At 45.0% G+C, this 20,059-nt stretch overlaps 1 protein-coding gene across 2 annotated transcripts; it reads left to right on the top strand.

The window, feature by feature from the left end:
• The first annotated feature begins 1,260 nt into the window (after window positions 1-1,260).
• On the top strand, window positions 1,261-14,231 carry LOC138752563 (uncharacterized). Of its 2 annotated transcripts, XM_069915357.1 has the most exons (3): window positions 1,261-1,370; window positions 5,466-5,558; window positions 13,161-14,231. In XM_069915357.1, exons 1-3 carry the CDS (start codon window positions 1,299-1,301, stop codon window positions 13,245-13,247), a joined length of 252 nt encoding a protein of 83 aa, XP_069771458.1. In that variant the 5' UTR covers window positions 1,261-1,298; the 3' UTR covers window positions 13,248-14,231. The 2 variants fall into 2 exon arrangements, with proteins under 2 accessions (XP_069771458.1, XP_069771457.1); XM_069915356.1 differs by lacking the exon at window positions 5,466-5,558.
• The last annotated feature ends 5,828 nt before the right edge of the window (window positions 14,232-20,059 follow it).

Below are 20,059 nucleotides of genomic sequence, written 5' to 3'. Positions count from 1 at the left end.
AAAATATCTTGCATAAACTTTTGATCCTCCTCATTGGTGCATTTATATTGATCAAATTCCAAAATTCTGAATATATCTGACACTTTATCATTACATACCTCCCTGCTGGATGAGTTGGTCCTCCTCGAGGAGTCATTGTTAGATATAATCTGACCTAAATCCTGACATGCAGGCATCTCGGACCAGATCTTCCATGAACTGGGTCAACGATATCGTGGCCGTGGTGTTCCCCAGACGGTCTTTTCCCAGTGTGACCAAGGATCGGATGAACTGTTCAGCGGACTCACCAGGCTGTTGTTTTCGGGATGTCAACAGGTAACGGGAGTAGACTTCATTCACCTTCGGCTTGTATAGCGCCTGCAGCTCAGTCGTCGCCTTGATGTAGGTTGAGCTGCCTTGGATGACCAGGAAGGCCCTCTGGCCGAATCTTGCCTGTAGGATCTTCAACATTTTCGTCGGAGTTGACCACTTCGGCAGTGATGTTGAGGAAATTATTAAAACAGTTCACCCACTGTTCGAAGAGTACTGATGCACCTGGGACTTGGGGGGGGTCTACATCTAGCCAATCAGGGCGCAGCAACTTCTCCATTACTAGAGACCTTCAAAGTCTTGTATAATAAATTGTTGGGCACTACCAGTTGCCCCAATGATCACAAGGACAAAGACTGAGGGGAACGATAGGCTTTATTATACAAGACTGCTGGCCTGGGTCAAGGCTAGGGAAAATGAGAGGGAGAGGGGACTCGAACTTTATGGCGTGAGTCACATGGGAGGAGACCAGGGAGGAGTCAAGGAGAGGATGTCATCAGGAGGGCGGACCAGCCTGTACACACAACCATAGCATTACAAGGCCATTCATCCCATCTGTTGCATGCTATCTCAGACCCCTTCTACTCACGGGTGCTGCCTGACAGGCATCTTGTTGATTGCTCAGAATGTCCCTGACTTTTTGCAGCCAATGTTACTCAACGTATTCCCTCTGTCTAATGCAAGGCGCCCATCTGTGCAGAGAAAGATCCCATGAAGGATTTAGTCACTGAATAATTTTTGTGATGCTAGTTAAACAATAAATATTAACCAAAAGAAGATGGGAGAGGTTTTTTCCATCAGTTCAGTGCGGCCGTCACACTTGGAGATGGAGTTAATTTTTAAAACTTCAACTAAAGATCCAAAACGTGATGCGCATGCGCGCAGGCCACCAGTCACGTGTTCTTCAGGGAGCCAGCGGTGGCGTTACCGCATCGCACGGCAACGGGCACGCATGCGCAGTTGGGCGGCGGGAAGTTGGCGGGGACAACATGGCTTGGGGTGGCGGCCGGGCGGCCGAGTTCGAGGAGGCGAGGCGGGCCTACCAGCGGGCCATCAGCCAGGTAACCGGGAGAGCCCGAGGCCGCTCGGTCTGTCGTGCCCGGGCTGCCCGGACATGGACCCGACGCAGGCAAATGAGCAGGGGTGGGATGGGCCGAACTCCCTGCTGTACTGCCCCATGGAGGGGCCGAATGGCCAGACACCCTGCTGTACTGTCCAATGGATGGCTCAAAAGGCTGAACTCCCTGCTCTTCTGCCCCATGGATGGGCGGAAGGGCCCGACTCACTGGTGTACTGTCCCATGGATGGGCCAAAGGGCTGGGCTTCCTGCTGTTCTGTTCAATGGATAGGCTGAAGGGCCCGACTCTCTGCTGTACTGCCCCATGGAAGGCCCAAACCTTCTGACTTTGTCACGTTGCATAGATGTGATGGACCAAAAAGCCTGCCTCTCTGCTGTAATCTAGAACATAAAACACCACAAAAACAGGGCTTTCTAGTCTGTTGCCGAACTATAATTTTGCCCAGTCCCACTGACCTTCACCCAGTCCATAGTCCTCCACACCTCTTCCATCAATGTACCTGTCCACATTCTTCTTAAATGTTGAAAGTGAGCCCACATTTGCCACCTCATCTGGCAGCTCGTTCTCCACACCCCACCACTCTGAAGATGTTCCCCCTAAACTTTTCCCCTTTCACCCTTAACCCATGTCCTCTGGTTTGTATCTTACCGACCCTCTGAGGGGAAAAGCCGACCTACATTTACTCTGTCCCCCTCATAATTTTAAATACCTCGATCAAATTTCCCCTCATTCTTCTATGCTCCAGAGAATAGTCAGAACCTGTTTCACCTTTCCCTGTAACTCGGTTTCTAACGTCTGGGCAACATCCTAGTAAATCTCTGCACTCATTCTATCTTATTGATATCTTTCCTATAATTAGGTAACCAAAACTGCACACACAATACTCCAAATGTGGCCTCACCAATGGTTTGTACAACTTTACCATAACATCCCAACTCCTGTAGTCAATATGCCAAAAGCTTTTTTTAACGACCCTATCCACTTGCGACACTTTCAGAGAATTATGTATCTGTATTACTACACTCCTCAGAGCTTATAACATTAAATTGCAAAATTTAATGTGGTTAAGGAGTTGAGAATTAAGGTTTGTAATTATGAATTGAAACATAAGTGTCTTAAATTCAAGCAGGAATACAGGAGCGAATGCGGTCATTGCATTAAGGTGTGTTCAGTATGGAATATGTGAAAGCTACTAGTATTACAGATATCGGAGCCAGGATTTGCAAGGGTGCTGAGGGCAAAGGCCTTGGGTGCTGAAGGGATCCTCATTGTAACGGAGGTTGGGACGTGGGCTTGGGTTGCTGATGTTTTGTACTATACAAGAGCCTGTGTAGCTGCAGGAGTGCTGGAGGCGAATCCATGGACCCTCAGCATCTCTTTTGCTTTATTTTCTCTGTCTGTAAGGGGTGCCAGGCAATGCTAATAGAGAATCATTGCCTTACAGCAGGCAGAAAGCATTTTTGTATATTACATTTCTGTTTTATTGCATGACAATAAATAATCATCTGATAAGACAGGAGAAAAGTTGGCAATTCAGCCCATCGAGTCTGCCTCGCCATTCCATGAGCTGATCCATTTTCCCACTCAGCCCCACTGCCTGGTCTTCTCCCCATAACCTTGAGGCCCTGGCTAATCAAGAACCATCTGTCTTCCCTGTGAGGAGACATGGATCCACCCTATGCAGTCTGCCTTCCTTTCCCATCTGTTCATGTTCATTATTACCTGGCTGTACATATACAACCAGACAAGATAGTGTTTCTCCAGACCACAGTGCATATACACAATATATATCCCATATATCCCACACATAATAATCACATACATGCATTAAAATATAATATAAAATGAATACGTATAAATATTCAGGAATAATTTACACAGTTTTGTTTCGAAGACTTCAAGGTTATAGGACTGGATGGTTTGGAGTTTGTCAGATGTGTTCAGGAAAGTTTTCTAAATCAGTAAATAGGCTAAATAGAAGATAGAGACTGGTAGTGGATGATTACTTTTCAGACTGGTGGCCTGTGACTAGTGGTGTTGCCTCAGGGATCGGTGCTGGGACCATTGTTTGTATCCTATATCAATGATTTAGATCAGCAAGTTTGCTGATGACACTAAGATTGGAGGTGTTGTGGACAGCGAGGAAGGCTTTCAAAGCTTGCAAGGGGATTTGGACCAACTGGAAAAATGGGACAGAAAATGGCAGATGGAATTTAATGCAGAGGTGATGCATTTTGGAGGAGCAAACCAAGGTAGGACATACACAGTGAATGGCAAAGGAACAGCGGGATCTGTGAATTCAGATACATTATTCCCTAAAAGTGATGTCACAGGTGGACATGGTTGTAAAGAGAGATTTTGGCTTTCAAAGCATTGAGTACAGAAGTTGGGATGTGATGGTGAAGTTGTATAAGACATTGGTGAGGCCAAAGTTGGAGCATTGTGTGTAGTTCTGGTCGCCAAACTGCAGGAAAGATATCCATTAGATTGAGAGAGTGAAGAGAAGATTTACTAGGATGTAGCAGGGTCTTCAGGAACTGAGTTACAGGGAAAGGTTAAACAAGTTTATTCCTTGGACAGTCTCAATTGTGCTCCTGTAGAATGTTGTCAAGATGGGGGGGGTGGGGAGGAGGCAGTAGCCTTGCCCTCCTCAACCTCCTTAGGAAATGTCAGCGCTGCTGCACCTTCTTGACTAATGGGTCATCTGTTATATGCACATCGAGGAACCTCCCTTCCATTCCCCTTCTCAATTATTGCAGAACAGACAATTCTGATTTGTCCTCAACTCTAGCCCTTCTCACCCTTGCCACCAAGTTGTTGCTTGTTAACTCTATACTGGCTATCAAAGAACAGATGTTCCCCACGATCCTCCCCCGATTCCCCCCCCCCCACCCTCCTCCACCACACTGATTCCTACTTGATCTTTACCATCCCCTCTGACCTTCCCTGTTCTGTCCTCATTGGAGGCCTCACCTTCATCCCCCTTCTCCCACATCTTCTACCATGATTCTCCATCGCCCCCCCCCCCATCCCACTGAAGACTCTTCTCCCACCTTAAGCCTTCTTCCCCTCTTGGACGCCTCACCTCGTCCTGACCAGCTGCCCACTCTGGATCTTTTTATTTCCAATTGCTGCCGAGACATCAACTGTCTCACCTTCACCACTCCTCTCTCCGCAACAATCCCAAACCCACAGACAAGGGTGGTGTTGTTGTGGTCTGTCGCACTGACCTCTACCTTGCCAACACCAGACGACAGCTTCTCCTCACCCCTTCTACAAGACCCTAGCAAAGAGCATCAAGCTGTCATATCATGAACCCATCATTAACCTCACTCCTTCTGGTCATCTTCCTCCCATAGCCTGCAACCTCATTGTTTCCCATCCCCACACTACCCAGTTCTACCTCCTACCCAAATCCGCATGCTCCTGTCGCACCAAACTAGTTTAGTTTTACCTCAACCATTTTCTCCCCAATCCCTCCCTACCAACATCGCGATATGTTACATGCCCTCCATCTCTTCAATAACTTCCAATTCCCTGAATTTAACCACCTCATTTTCTGTATGGAGGTTCAATCTCTCTCTACACTTCTCAAAGTCCCTCATTCCTTTCTAACAGACCCAACCAGTCTCCCTCCACCACCACCCTCCTCCTCCGGAACTTGTTCTCACCCTTGATAATCTCCTTTCACTCATCCCACTTTTTCCTTCAAAACGGGTAGCCATGGATACCCGCATGGGCCTCAGTGATGCCTGCCTTCTTTTTGGCAGCGTGGAGCAAACCTTGTTGCAAACCCATACAGGTAAGGCTCCTCAACTCTTCCTCTTCTACATCGACGACAAAGCTGGTGCTGCCTCGTGCACCTGTGTTGAGCTCGTCAACTTTTCTGCCAACTTTCACCCTGACTGAAATCACATATGATCATACCACATATTGCAATTCATTTATCAATCTTCATCTAATCCTGGAACGTCCTCCCCAAAAGTGATAAAGGACAGTTTCTCGGAGCATTAATTGGGAAGTTGTGCCTTTGGGTTCTGCTCCCACTGACTCTAGAGAATCTTTGTTTTCTCGCAGGAGTTGGAAGAGGCTGCACGGTTGATGAATGAATTAAACAAGAACCTATCTTTCTGGGCTCAGAAAACAGGGGAAGTGGAGAAATTGGCCCAGGTTAGTGACTGACGTTCATTCTATGAAAAAAACGCTACACTAACCACACCACCCTAAATAACTCACTCACTGGTTACCCCGGGTGGACCTGCCTCTCCGTAGTCGGCAGGATTCGAATCTGCACTGGGGGATCCCAGTAGATTTATAGTCTTCACCACCTGACCACCAGATCTCCAGTTAGGCATTTAAATTGCTTTGTGATGGAAAGTGTTTCAGTGTTGAATGCATGGTGTCAGATACTGTTGCTAAAACCCATTCCTGGTTTTGAGCAATGATAGTTAACCAGTGTGAGAATGTATCTGACACTGTTCTGAAACTTAAATATAAAGGAACTAATTGGGTGAGATGCTTCAGTATTGTCACATTTTGAGAATTCCCAGTATTACACACCTGTCTCAGATCCTTGTCCATTCTCCGTGCTCTGCATGTTACTGAAAAGCCTCACTCGACTTTCACTGAACCAAAGAAATTTCCAAGAAAGAAAAACACAAAATTCAGCTGAAACTCTGGTTGAAGTAAAATGCCCGAAACATAAAGGTCACTGTTTGACCTGCTGAGCTTCTCCAGCATTTTGTGTTTTTCGACAAATTTAAAAAAAAACTTCCTGATGCAGGTTACTGCTGTAAGAAGCTCTGATCTCTTATCAGAGGTATTCGTTTTGAGGAGGGTATCTCCATTGTCCTTGAATGGTTTGTTGTTTCTTTTCCTCTACAAAGACTGGCCCAACTTGAGCTGTGGAGAGGGTGCAGAGATTTACCAGGATGTTGCTTGGATTGGGAAATAAGTCTTATGAGGCAAGGTTAGCAGAGCTGGGACTTTTCTTTTTGGAGGGTAGAAGGATGAGAGGAGACTTAATAGAAGTCTACAAGATTCTGAGAACTATAGACAGGGTGGACAGACAGAGTCTGTTTCCTAGGGCAGGAATAGCAAACACCAGAGGGCAAGTGTACAAAGTGAAGGGAGGGAAGTTTAGGGGAGACATCAGGGGTAAGTTTTTTTTTAAACATAGGAAAGTTGTGGGTGCCTGGAATGCCTTGCCAGGGATGATTGTGGAAGCTGGAACTTTAAGGGCATTTAAGAGACTCTTAGACAGGCATATGGATGAAATAAAAATAGAGGGTTACTGGGTAAGGAGGGTTTAGTAATTTTTAAAAAGGAATATATGGTTCGGCACAACTGAGGGCCAAAGGCCCTGTACTGTGCTATAGTGTTCTATGCATCAGGGTCAGCACAAAGTGCTGTGACCTGCATGTCTACTATCTGAGAGCTAGGAAGAAGAATTAGGTTAAACAGCTGCCTTTTGGCCAGCAGAGAGATTTTGATTCAGATGGCCTCCAGTAGGGCAAATTTCTGCAATTCCAATTTGTGATAGTACACATTCTATCACCAATGTGTATATGTACAGATTGTAGTGTAGGATGACTGTGATTGGCTGAGAGCGTAGCCACACCTACTGGCAGGTCTTAAAGGATTGCTCTTCGCCAGACTAGGTCATTCTGGACTGGTCAACCTACTTGTGATATGCTCCAGTCTTTTAGTTAATAGAAGCCTTGGTTTGGATCAATAAGTCTTTGGTTCTTTTGATGCGCTCTACAATTTTATTAACTAAAAGGTTTTGAAGGGATGGAGCGTATGCTACGGCTGAAACGCCTTGACATCGACCCACAGTCAGCTCCAGCCTCGAATGACTTTAAGCACTGGGTGAGATGCTTTGAAACATACTTACAGCTCTCTGACCCTGCCATGATAGAGGACACCCATTGACTACTAATATTGATGACTATGGTGTCCCCGAGAGTCTACCATAGTGTCCAGTACACAACCACTTACGCCGCAGCCATGAAGGTGTTGAAAGGGCTCTATGAGTGACCGCTGAACAGGGTCTATGCTCGGTACAAACTTGCTACAAGGAGGCAACAGCAATCTAGGCCAATTATATAAACTCAATTACAATCCACTAATGAAAAAATTACAGGACGATTTAGAGCATTGGAAAGATCTACCACTAACACTGATAGGAAGGATAAACTGTATTAAAATGAACATTTTTCCAAGGATACTATACTTATTTCAGGCATTGCCAATACAACTGACAGAAAAATTCTTCAAAGAGTTAAAGAAAATAATAAGGAAATTTCTATGGAGAGGGGGGAAACCGAGGATAGCACTAGATAAATTAACAGAATGGTATAAACAAGGAGGCTTACAATTGCCAAACTTCAAAAATTATTATAGAGCCGCACAATTAAGATACCTATCAGATTTTTATCAAACAAGGGAAAAACCAGACTGGACGAGATTAGAATTAGATAAAATAGGGGAAAAGATACCTGAACACATATTATATAAATAGGACGAAAAATTGGTACAACATAGAACTTCTCCAGTATTACATCATCTCCTCAATATTTGGAAGAAGATTCATGTAGAAAGAAATAAAACAAATTATCAATTACCAAAACTAATATTGACGCAAAATAAGCTACTCCCTTTTACAATAGACAACCTTTCCTTTAGAAAATGGGAAAAAAAAGGATTAAAAGAATAGAAAATTGTTTTTCAGGAAGTAGATTCTTATCCTTTGAACAAATGAGAGATAAGTACAATATAACTGGAGATACAGCGCTGGCATATTACCAACTGAGATCCTACTTGAAAGCTAAATTAGGAAGCAATTTGAGTTTACCAGAGGGAAGTAACCTTGAATATGTGATTACAGATACAATGTTAATCAAAAGATTTATAACAAATATGTATATTAAACTGCAAGAAAAGGAGAATGAGGAAACAAATGGTAAAACTAAACAAAAATAGGAACAAGATTTAAATATAAAGATAAAAAAGGAAACATGGGAGAAATTATGTTCTGGAACGATGAGAAATACAATAAATACGAGGCTACGTATGATACAATATAATTGGTTACACAGACTATACACCACAAAAGTTAAATAAATGGGACCCAACAGTATCTGATAGATGTTTTCGATGTAAAAAAGAAATGGGAACAACAATTCATGCAATCTGGACATGTGAGAGAGTAGAAAAATTTTGGGATGATCTCAATCAGATATTAAATAAAATAACAGAAAACAATATACCAAAGAATCCAGAGATCTTTCTCCTAAGCAACATAAAAAACAAAGAATTTGGAATTGATTTGGAGGATGCACAAAAAAGATTTGTTAAGATAGCCCTAGCCGTAGCAAAAAAATGTATTATGTCAACCTGGAAATTGGAAGATAATCTGAAAATACAACAATGGTATATAGAAATGAATAAATGTATTCCATTAGAAAAAATAACATATAGTTTAAGAAATAATATTGAAATATTCGAACAAGTATGGGAGCCTTACATTAAATACAATAGCGAAAACCTACCGGGGACAAACATTACCTAAGTTGATGGAAGGAGAAGGAAAGAAAAGAATGGACTCAGTAGAATTTCTGGTGTATTTTTGTTGAATGACAACATTGACTGACTGGCTTAATGCAACCTAGATTGTATACCTAAAATGGATGAGAGGGAGGGGTGGGGGGTGGGTTGGGAGGAGGGAGGGGGGGGGAGAAAAAGTCACTGTATATGTGTGAAAAAGAAAAAGTGTATATCATGGCTAATGTGATTTATGGTGTGAAAAAAAAGAAAAAAAAAAAAAAAAAGGAGGGAACAGCCCGGTGAGTCCTATAGAGCTTATATTCAGGCACTAAGGGCAATGGGCTGGGACTGTGCCTGCACAGACAGAACTGCTGTGGAGACCACAGATGATCTAATTTGGGATGCCTATGTGGCCGGGGTTCGATTGAATGAGGTGAGGCAGCGCCTGCTAGAGCACGGGGGAGAAAACCTAGAGGACATGATCCGGATCGCAGAGATGATGGAGGCTGCGGTCTTAAGTATGGACATGTAATCTCGGGGCTGGACCCCACACTTTGATGTGAGTAGGATGCCCTCCCTCTACCCTACTACTGCCGCTATGGTGCCCAATGCAACCCCAAAGTGTTACTTCTGCGGGAGGAACAAGCACATCAGGTCCCAGTGCCCAGTGAGAAAAGCCAGATGCTAGAAGTGCTTAAAAACGGCCACTTTGCTGTAGTCTGTCGCTCCAAAATGGCCGCCGTCAAACACTGCCTCGAGTGAAGCCCAATCGCCACACACCATTTCAAACACTTCTTCCTCAGAGCTCTCATCCAATGAGAGCGAGGGCTCCACCATGCGGCAGCACCTGACGTCACGGAGTAGACACCGAGCGCGGAAGGTACAACCCACCCTCGCCATAATGACGTTCACCCTACCTCACGAAGTAACGTCCGACCAGGCCCAAGCCCCGACCTCAACTACCGCTACCTACCAACGCTGCCGACCGGGGACCCACCGCTGCCGACAGCAAGCAGCAACCCCCAACACATACCCAGCAGGCTGCAGGCGGCAACACCAACTCCTCGACGCTGGCTATTCAGGCCCAACTGTTTGCGTAATGTCATCACACACACGTTGCGTGACATTATCACGCAGGTCTCCACTGTCTACATTACAAGTCTCTGCATCAGTAACCCTCGACCAGGACTTCCCCCAACCCCTCATGAAAGCTATGAAACTGATTAAAGTGCATGGACTCTGTACCAATTGCTTATTTGACTCAGGGTCAACTGACAGTTTTATCTGCCCAGACCTGGCCCACCGTTGTGGACTGGCTATTCTCCCAACTGCACAGAGAATTTCATTGGCGACCAGATCGCACTCGACTTGGGTAAAGGGGTACTGCATGGCGACCCTGAAAGTCCAGGGCATCACGTTCAGACTTCAAACTATTAGTCCTTACCCAATTGTGCGCCCCTGCAATGCTGGGACTGGATTTTCAGTGCCAGTTTCAAACCGTTACCCTGCACTTTTAGGGGCCTCACACTCCATTCTCTGTCTGTAACCACTCCACCCTGGAAGCCTCCTGCCAGCAGCAGCCCGGGCCACCCACCCCCGCACCCCGGGGCCTCACCTGTAGTCTCTCCACCCTCCAAGTTGCTCTGCCAGAGCTTTTCGCAAACCTCACCCCTGGCTGGAAGCCTGTGGCCATCAAAAGCCAGCAATATAGTTATGAACACAGGAAATTTATCACAAGCGAGGTGTGCAGACTGCTGGATGAGGGCATTATCGAACCTAGCTCGAGTCCCTGGAGGGCCCAGGTGGTGGTTGTTAAAAATGGGGAGAAGCTGTGCATGCTTCTGATGTGTTCCCCCTTCCACAGATCACGGATGTGGTGAATCAGATCGCCCAATACCGTGTATTTTCCACCATTGATTTACATTCGGCCTATCATCAGCTCCTGATCCGCCAAGAAGACCGATCTTTCACGGCCTTCGAAGCGAATGGGCGGCTGTATCAATTCCTCAGGGTACCCTTTGGGGTCACAAATGGCATCACTGTCTTCCAGCGGGAAATGAACCGGATGGTGGAACGGGCTGACTGCTACTTTCCCGTATCTGGACAATGTCACCATCTGTGGCCAGGATTACGATGCCTAACCTTGAGAAATTTTTTCAGACAGCAACTCGGCTGAACATGACCTACAATTTTGACAAGTGTATCTTCCGGACCACTCGGCTCTCAATTCTGGGTTGTGTGGTGGAGAACGGGGTGGTCATGCCGGACCCTGACTGCATGCATCCCCTCATGGACTTTCCCCCCCCCTTCCCCCACACCCAGAAGGCACTCAAACGCTGCCTTGATATGCCCAATGGGTTCCACACTATGCCGACACTGCATGGCCACTCATTAAGACCACCTCCTTTCCCCGTCAACCGAAGCCAGAGCAGCCTTTGACTGCATCAAATTGGACATCGCTGCTGCAACACTGAACGCCATCGATGAGTCCAGTCCATTCCATTCCAAGTCCAACTTTGCACTAGCAGCCACTTTGAACCAGGCCGGCCGGCTGGTCGCCTTCTTCTCCAGAACCCTCCAGGGACCTGAGAGCTGACACTCCTCTGTCGAGAAGGAGACCCAGGCCATAGTAGAAGCAGTACATCGTTGGAGACACTACCTCACTGGCAGGCGCTTTACCCTGCTGACCAACTAACGCGCAGTCTCCTTCATGTTTAGCAATACCCAGCAAGGTAAGATCAAGAATGACAAAATCGCCAGGTGGAGAATCAAGCTCTCCGCCTGGTAAACTCAACGACCCGTCAGATGCACTCTCCAGGGGGAATTACACCAACATACAACTGGACAGACTGCAGAGACTCCACAAGGAGCTCTGTCATCTAGGGGTTACTAGGTTCGCGCACTTTGTCAAAGCTCGCAACCTGCCCTACACAGTCGAGGAGATTTGCTCCATGACCCGAGCCTGCCCGGTGTGCGCTGAGTGCAAGCCCCACTTCTTCCATCCAGAGAACACCCACGTCATCAAAGCCACCCGCTCCTTTGAGCGTCTCAGCATAGACTTCAAGGGGCCCCTACCGTTGACCAACCCGCTTCCCGTTCGCTGTCATAGAGGCCCTGCACAGCATCTTCGCCATCTTCAGGTACCCCAGTTACATCCACAGTGACAGGGGGTTCTCGTTTATGAGCGCAGAGTTGTGGCAGTACCTTCTGGAGCATAGTATTGCTTCAACCAGGAACACCAGCTATAATCCATGCAGTAATGGGCGTCGAAAGAGTGAATGCCACCGTCTGGAAAGTGGTTACGCTTGCCCTCCGGTCCAAAGGTCTCCCCACCTCTCGCTGGCAGGACATGCTCACTAGTGCCCTACACTCCATCCGCTCCCTCCTATGCCCTGTGACCAATGCCACCCCCCATGACAGGATGTTCTCTTTCCTGAGCAAGTCCGAATTGGGAACGACCACGGCTCACGGTTCCCGGTCCGGTCCTCTTATGATGCCACGTCCGGTACTCAAAGAATGACCTCTTGGTTGACCGAGTGACTCTGCTCCATGCGAACCTGTACTACATTGAGTACCCGGACGGGCAGGAGGTCACAGTCTTGGTAAGGGACCTTGCCCAAGCCACATCAGGCGCAGCAGTGCCTTTAACCCAACCTCCTCCAATTCCTTCTCCCCCAGGTCATGTGCTCGAACAGAGGGACCAGCACCACCCCACCAGCTCAGGCCAGACTGTCGATAACGTCGTTAGGGAATTGAGCGAGGCAGTGGCCGCCCCCTATGGGCCTGCCGGCGACACGACTCCAGCAACCCCAATCCCAGCACCACGGCAGTCATGCCAGATGGTCAGGCCACTAATCTCAATCCACCCCGGGGTCAGTTCTCAAAGAAGAGGTGTTTGTGATAGTACAGATTCTATCATCAAGATGTATATGTACAGATTGTAGTGTAGGATGACTGTGATTGGCTTAGAGCGTAGCCACACCCACTGGCAGGTCTTTAAGGATTGCTCCTAGCCAGACCAGGTCATTCTGGACTGGTTGTGATATGCTCCAGTCTTTTAGTTAATAAAAGCCTTGGTTTGGATCAACAAGTCTGGTTCTTTCGACGCGCTCTACACACTTCATCAGAAAAATAATTCTAAATGATTTATGTTAATATTCTATCAAACTTTAACTTAACCTTCTAACATCAATATTGTATTGTCTTATTGATCTTTCCTCTCAGGTGTGGAGCACGTTTCAGAACAGACTGGCGACTGTCACTACCACACTGGCACATGTAAACCAGCAGCCAGATCATTCTCAAATTTGAGTCCTTATGACCTCGTCGAGGTATTGAGAGAAAGACCACCTCTCCTGGACTGCCAACGCTTTTAAAAAAAAAACTCTAGCATGATGATGCAGCTTGTTAAAGCCTTGGAGGTTTATGGGGGAGATGGCGTGCCTCATATATCAGAGGCATTTCCAGGGAGAGAAGGGAAGCATTCCCCCCCACCCCGCAGTATCCATTCTGCATCCAGTTAGAGTGACGAGCATTGAAGCAAAAACACGATGCTGGAGAAACTCAGCAGGTCAAACGGTATCCTTTATACAGCAAAGATAAAGATACAGAACCGACGTTTCGGGCATCAAGGTATCGTACCTTGATGAAGGGCTCAAGCCCAAATTGTTGGTTATATCCCATATATGCCATTGTAATGGACAATCCTCAGAACTTAAATTTTAACCTTAAAATCAGGGTAGACCTTTGCAGAGGGTCTAAAATTCTTTCCTTGTGAATGAAGTCTCAGCACCCCCACCTCTTCTTACTGGCTCCGACACAATCTCACATTAGTTCCCTGGCTCGACTGCCATTAAACTGTTACAGGAGCCCACAGTGGTTTATTTTAAAATATCCAAATAAAATTTAAACCTTTCAATGATAATTTATTAAAACATATGGATTTAGTTTTTAACAGCATCCACTGGTCAGCGGTAAGTCCCAGATTTGAGGGGAGGGGTCATCTTATACAAAAGGTATTGTTCAAACCCAACACTTTAGGTGGAATCTCCGGGTTGTCCTATACAGCAGCACTTACAGGAGCTCTATCTTTTCTAGATGAAGTAGTTTGACCTGCTGAGTTCCTCCAGCATCGTGTTTATATCAACCACATTGTCTGCAGACGTTCGTGTTTTACTTCTGCTACGAGCATTGAATGTCTTTATCAATTGATTTCTCAGCAAAAATGAAGTGTCTGGAGCTTTCTGTCTAAATTCTACACAAAAAGTCTCAATTAAAGCTTTGATAGATTTGAAAGTGCCTTCAACCTATCTTCATTCCTGTAAAGTGCTTCAGGTCTGATAACCAGGGGATGAACTCAGTTGTCTGCTGAGGCTGGTTTTATTTGTACCAGGAATTGTTCCAGATCATTTCTACTGTGAAGCAGATCATTTAATGTTGGCAAGAAGCCTGCTTTGGTTGACTGTTCAGAGAGAAATGTAAGAAATCAAGGCATGGCAATACTTTTTCTTGAAAACAATTTTGTTATGATATAGAATTCTTAATACATGGGCCAAGTTTGTAATCGTAGTTAAATCATCCAGCATATTGATTCCTTCTGGTGTCAATCCTGTATTCATTGTCAGCTGGATTTTGTAGGATTGGAACAACCATTTCAAGTATTACTGATTGTCCAGTGGTTATTTGGTTTAAAAGCCAACAATAAATTTGTTAACTTTAATAAATTTATTACCATGTGGCAAAACAATGCAATTTTCTTTCAAAATGTTGCCATCTCTCACCTCTTCAATTGTATGACACATTTGAGACATGCCAGTTTGCTGCTTTATCCTCTGGAGAGGTTCTATCTTGTTGAACAGGAGTACTTTTCCATGACTTCCCAACCCATTGGGCTTGGAACCTCCATTTGTCTCCCTGTTTAATTTAGCCTTTCTTACACTTCCTAGATTTTATTACCATGCACGGATCCAATCAAAAGTTGGCAATGTTGGTGGGGATGAAGTGTCCTTGTTCGCTCTGTCACTGTCAAGACTTTCTGCATGGACTGCTAGTGTTTCTAAAGCTACCATAGCCCAAGGTTTGACTTTGTTTCAAAGGACCACCTTCCAAAGCTCGAAGATTCCGCATCCTCGTTTCATGATTCAAAAAATGGAGACACCGATCAAATTGGAGAAACTCCGTCTCAAAAATGAAACCAACTGTTGTGACCTTGCCACCTCAAGCAAATATTTACAATATCCTACCTCCAGCTTTTGGTCTGTAGCCGTGCTCATCCAGGAGCCTTTCAAACAGAGGCTTCTATCTTCATCCTAAATGTACGATCCTAATTAATGACCCCCTCCCCCTCTGAGGTAGAGTTTCTGCCAATACACCCTGCTGAGGCCTCCCATCATCTCAAAGAGATAAGGAGGCTGCAGACGATGGAATCTGCAGCAAAACGTGACCTTCCCTCCAGAAATTATTTTGTTGACTATTTTATATCCAGCTGGGCAAGGTGTGATCACTGCAGACTGAAAATGGTAGATTGGGGGTCTGTTTCTTTCCCCCTCACCTTAACTCTGGGGTCTCCAAAACTGGAGGTGTCATCGATTGAAATTTTGAAAATACCACCCATGGCAGGAGTGGCCAACCTCTCACAAGAGCAGGCCTTGGTCGCCACCCTATTGTATTTGGCTTCAGCCTCTTAATAGTAGAGCTAAGTAAGGACTGACAGAGCAGTGAAGGAGAAGGTAAGCATCCAACACTGACTCCACCCCCAGTTCCACGATGTCACCATCATGCTTTCAACTTGCCCATTACCACGTGGGTTATAGCTGGTGGTCCTGCTTGAAGGAATACCACGCTCTAGAAGGTACTTCCGCATACAGATAAGTGTGAGGTGTTACATTTTGGAAAAGTAAATCTAAATAGGTCATATGCATTAAATGGTAGGCTATTGAGATGTGCAGAGCAACAAAGGGATTTAGGAGTTGTGGTAAATAGTACCCTCAAGGCTGATACTCAGGTAGATGGTGTGGTGAAGAAGGCATTTGGAATGTTGGCCTTCATAAATCGGAGTATTGAATTCAAGAGTAGGAGGTTATGATGAAATTGTACAAGGCATTGGAGAGGCCAAATTTGGAGTACTGTGTACAGTTTTGGTCACCAAATTATAGGAAAGATATAAACAAAATAGAGAGTGCAGAGAAGGTTCACAAGAATGTTGACAGGATTTCAAAGTTTGAGTTACAGGGAAAGGTTGTGCAGACTGGGGCTTTTTTCTTTGGAGAGTAGAAGATTGAGAGGGGACTTGATAGAGGTGTTTAAAATTTTAAAAGGGATAGACAGAGTAAACGTGCATAGGCTTTTTCAATTAAGAGTGGGGGAGATTCAAACTAGAGGGCATGGTTTAAGGTTTAATATTGAAGGGGGAAAATTATAAGGGGAACATGAGGGGAAATTTCTTTAGTCAAAGGGTGGTAGGGATGTGGAATGAGCTTCTGACAGACATGTCGAGGCGGGATCATTGGTTACATTTAAGGAAAGACTGGATAGTTACATGGATAGGAGAGGACTGGAGGGGTATGGACCGGGTGCTGGTCAGTGGGACTAGGAGGATGGGGATTTGTTACAGCATGGACTAGTAGGGCTGAACTGGCCTGTTCACAAGGACCCCGTCACTGTGGATGTAACTGGGATACCCAAAGATTTCCCTCCCCCCCCCCCCCAAGGATTCCATGCCGTAAATTGATATGCACTAATCCTGGGGGAGAAAAGTGTCCATTCCCACTGATTTTATAAACCTCTGTCACCTCTCAACCCTCATCCTTCTGGGGAAGCGTCCACACTGATTTTATAAACCTCTCAACCCTCTTCCTTCTGGGGAAGTGTCCACACTGATTTTATAAACCTCTCTACCCCCATCCTTCTCGGGAAGCGTCCATACTGATTTTATAAACCTCTCAACCCCCATCCTCTAGGGAAGTGTCCGCACGGATTTTATAAACCTCTCTACCCCATCCTTCTGGGGAAGCATCCACACTGATTTTATAAACCTCTCAACCCCCATCCTCTGGGGAAGTGTCCACACGGATTTTATAAACCTCTCCACCCCCATCCTTCTGGGGAACCGTCCACATTGATTTGTTTTTAGTTTGCAGGCATGTAACTGAACTGCACAATCAACTAAATTTGGCATTACACAGGCAGTCTAAAGAGAAAAGTGCAGGAATTTTAAGTCAATTCCTGCACCGCGATTTATCTTGCAGGAGATAAATCCCTATCACTTTTCAGGAGAAACCTGCAGTCTAAATCGCACCACAAAATTCACCTCATGAATTTGACTCAGGCCACATTGCTCCATGTACAAGCACCAGGACTAACGCACATAGGAATTTAAGGGAATGGGGCACCACTGGGAGATCCCCACTATCCACGCAACATTATTACCACTCGATTAATTATATAGATACCCAGAGAAACATCCTGGGTTCAAATCCATTAACAGCAAATAGTAAAACATTCAAATACAAATTCTGGAATTAAAATGTCAAATAATGACAATTAAAACCAATATTGATTAACATAAAGATTCACTAAAAGGTGAGTAATTATGTTAAATTTTTCTGACAGTGGTCTTAAAAACACTACTGATTTTATATATACGTCACCACTTAACCCCCTTCTTTCTGGGGAAATTATCCAAACCTCTCCACTTTCTCCTCTCACCCTCCATTCCAAGCACTGAAATGCCAAAGGAACTCAGCCAGTCTTTTCAGCATCCATAAAAAGGAAAGATATATTGCTGAAATCTCAGAATTTAAACAGTGCTGGTTGGGGGAAGAGTCCAGACCAACAAAAGGTGTTAATGGGATACAAGGGACCAGGTAAGAATTTATCATGTTGGTGAAAAAGGAGTAGGGAAAGGGAGAGACAGAGCTGGGGAAGGAGAGGTGGGTTCTAAAAAAGCCAAAGAAGTCACTGGTAATGCCTTCCAGTTGGAGGATGTCCCCTCCAATTTGTAGGAGGCCCCAGTCTGACAGTGCACGAGACCACAGACAGACCTGACAGCAAGGGAATGGGGCACCACTGGGAGATTCCCACTATCCAAGCAACATCCTTCTGAATCTTTTCTGTACCCTCTCACTTCATCTCATCCTTCCTGTAGTTTGTGGTGCCATTATTCCAGATGCAGTCTCATGTCTTGTAGAGCTGTGACACGACACCCAATACTTGTATTGGCAGTGTTTCATCCCTAACTCTACAACTATGAACAATTCAACTGGCTAAATACACTGCTCCAACTACAAACTTGCCTTCCCAAAAGCAAATTGAAATTATCTGCTTGTGCATCTTGATTCAGCATCAAGATCATTTACTGTTAAGAACATTAGAGGGAGGAATGTGCAAGCAAACAAGTCCCAGATTTGCTGGCATTTACCAACAGGATTCAGCATCATCTTGAGCAGCTGTTGTGTCATTATGGAAGCAGGGCAAAGGCTTCCAAAGAAATAAAATTTTGACAGTGCCAATGAGCTTTCCCCAACTTCAGTAAACTTAATGGCCTGACCTCACATGCAGTTTTGATTTTTAGACTAAAATATTTACAAATACAACATGGGAGAAGTCAAATCCAGCCATTGGCACTCACGCTGCCGTATTACACCCACAATCCTGAACAATGAGAGACCCAGAGAAAACCCAGTCAGCACTAGAGTCAAACCTGGGTCACTTCACCCTAGAACAGTACAACCAATATCCTAACCTCGACCAAGTCACATCAATCCTGCATTGAACAGCAATTCCCGTCAAACTTCATTAGCCCCTATACCCTTTGGTACAGCTAATTTTCATTCCTCTACACTAACTTGGACAATGTCCTGGATGGGAATCAAACCTACAACTTAGTTACCTACAATGGGAAGTCTCATTGGTCAGAACTCTTCTCTAACTGCTCATTGCTAACATTAACCACACAATCCAGCCATTAGTCCAATAAATCTTCAAAATGCTATCCATGCATGAACGTCCTTTAATGAACATTTGCGCAGTGTCCAATTTTCACTTGGAAGTCATCTACCTCTTACCCAAAATTAATGGGCACTACTTTTTGCTTCCCTCATCACATACAACTAGCAAACTGCTCCTCAACCTCTCTTGCTCCAATAATCAATTCTGAAACCACTCTAGCAAACCTCTCCATCTACTCCAGGAATATCTTAACTGATGAAAATGGGATACGATCAAGTTGTGATCCACTGAGTTTTCCAAGATTTCAAAGAACACTACAGCACAGAAAATAAGCCATCTGGCCCTTCTAGTCTGTGCTGAAACCTCATTCTGCTCGTCCCACTGACCTGCGCCAAATCCATAACCCTCCAAACCTTTCCCATCAATTTATCTATCCAATTTATTCTTACAATTTGAGCCCACATTTACGTCACATGGCAGCTCATTCCAGACTTCCACCACTGTGAAGTTTCACCTTTCACCCTAAATCCATGTCCTCCTGTATTTCTCTCCTAATCTAAGTGGAAAGAGCTGACTCTCATTTAATCTATCTATCCCCCTCAATTTTGTAAACCTCTATCAAATCTCCCCTCATTCTTTCATGCTCAAAGGCATAAAGTCCTAACCTGTTACTCATTCCCTACAACTCCTGAAGGCTCGACAACAGCCCAACTACACCAAGATCCCACATGTTTTATTAAATGTCCCAATTTAAGGCGCTGACATGCTGGTTTCTCTTCCTCAAACACTGCCATCAAGTTTGTAGCTCACGATCCTTTTGGCAAAATTCAGGTCCTCGCTCAAACCCCACCTGCCACTTGTCTGTCCTTTCTGTAACAGGACTGCATTAGCAGAAGGACATAAACCATGTTTTCTTTTACCACTTAAAGGTCAGCAAGAAAACAAAATGAATCAAGTGACCACGAGCTTGTTTAACACTCTTCCTTTATTGTAATGACACTTGATGCATGTTTGACATTGGATTTTTGCAGCATTTTTATACAAAAATTCACAAATGACTTTTCCTGAAACCTTTTTTTTTTAAATCAAAGACAACATTTTTACTTTTTCTTAAAAATCTAGAATCTCAAGTTTATTTGCACTTTACCACCCACCCCCCCCCCCCCCCCACCCCA

The sequence above is a fragment of the Narcine bancroftii genome, chromosome 2, assembly GCF_036971445.1.
Source record: "Narcine bancroftii isolate sNarBan1 chromosome 2, sNarBan1.hap1, whole genome shotgun sequence".
In the NCBI taxonomy this organism is placed as follows: Eukaryota; Metazoa; Chordata; class Chondrichthyes; order Torpediniformes; family Narcinidae; genus Narcine; species Narcine bancroftii.
The sequence above is the reverse complement of the archived record's forward strand: the minus strand, read 5'-3'. Positions and strand labels throughout refer to the sequence as shown.

Coding starts and splice junctions, on each gene's coding strand:
- LOC138752563 (XM_069915356.1), top strand. CDS start 1,262: ATGCGCAGTTGGGCGGCGGGAAGTTGGCGGGGACAACATGGCTTGGGG. Junction 1,371..13,160: donor ACCAGCGGGCCATCAGCCAG/GTAACCGGGAGA, acceptor CTTTCCTCTCAG/GTGTGGAGCACGTTTCAGAA.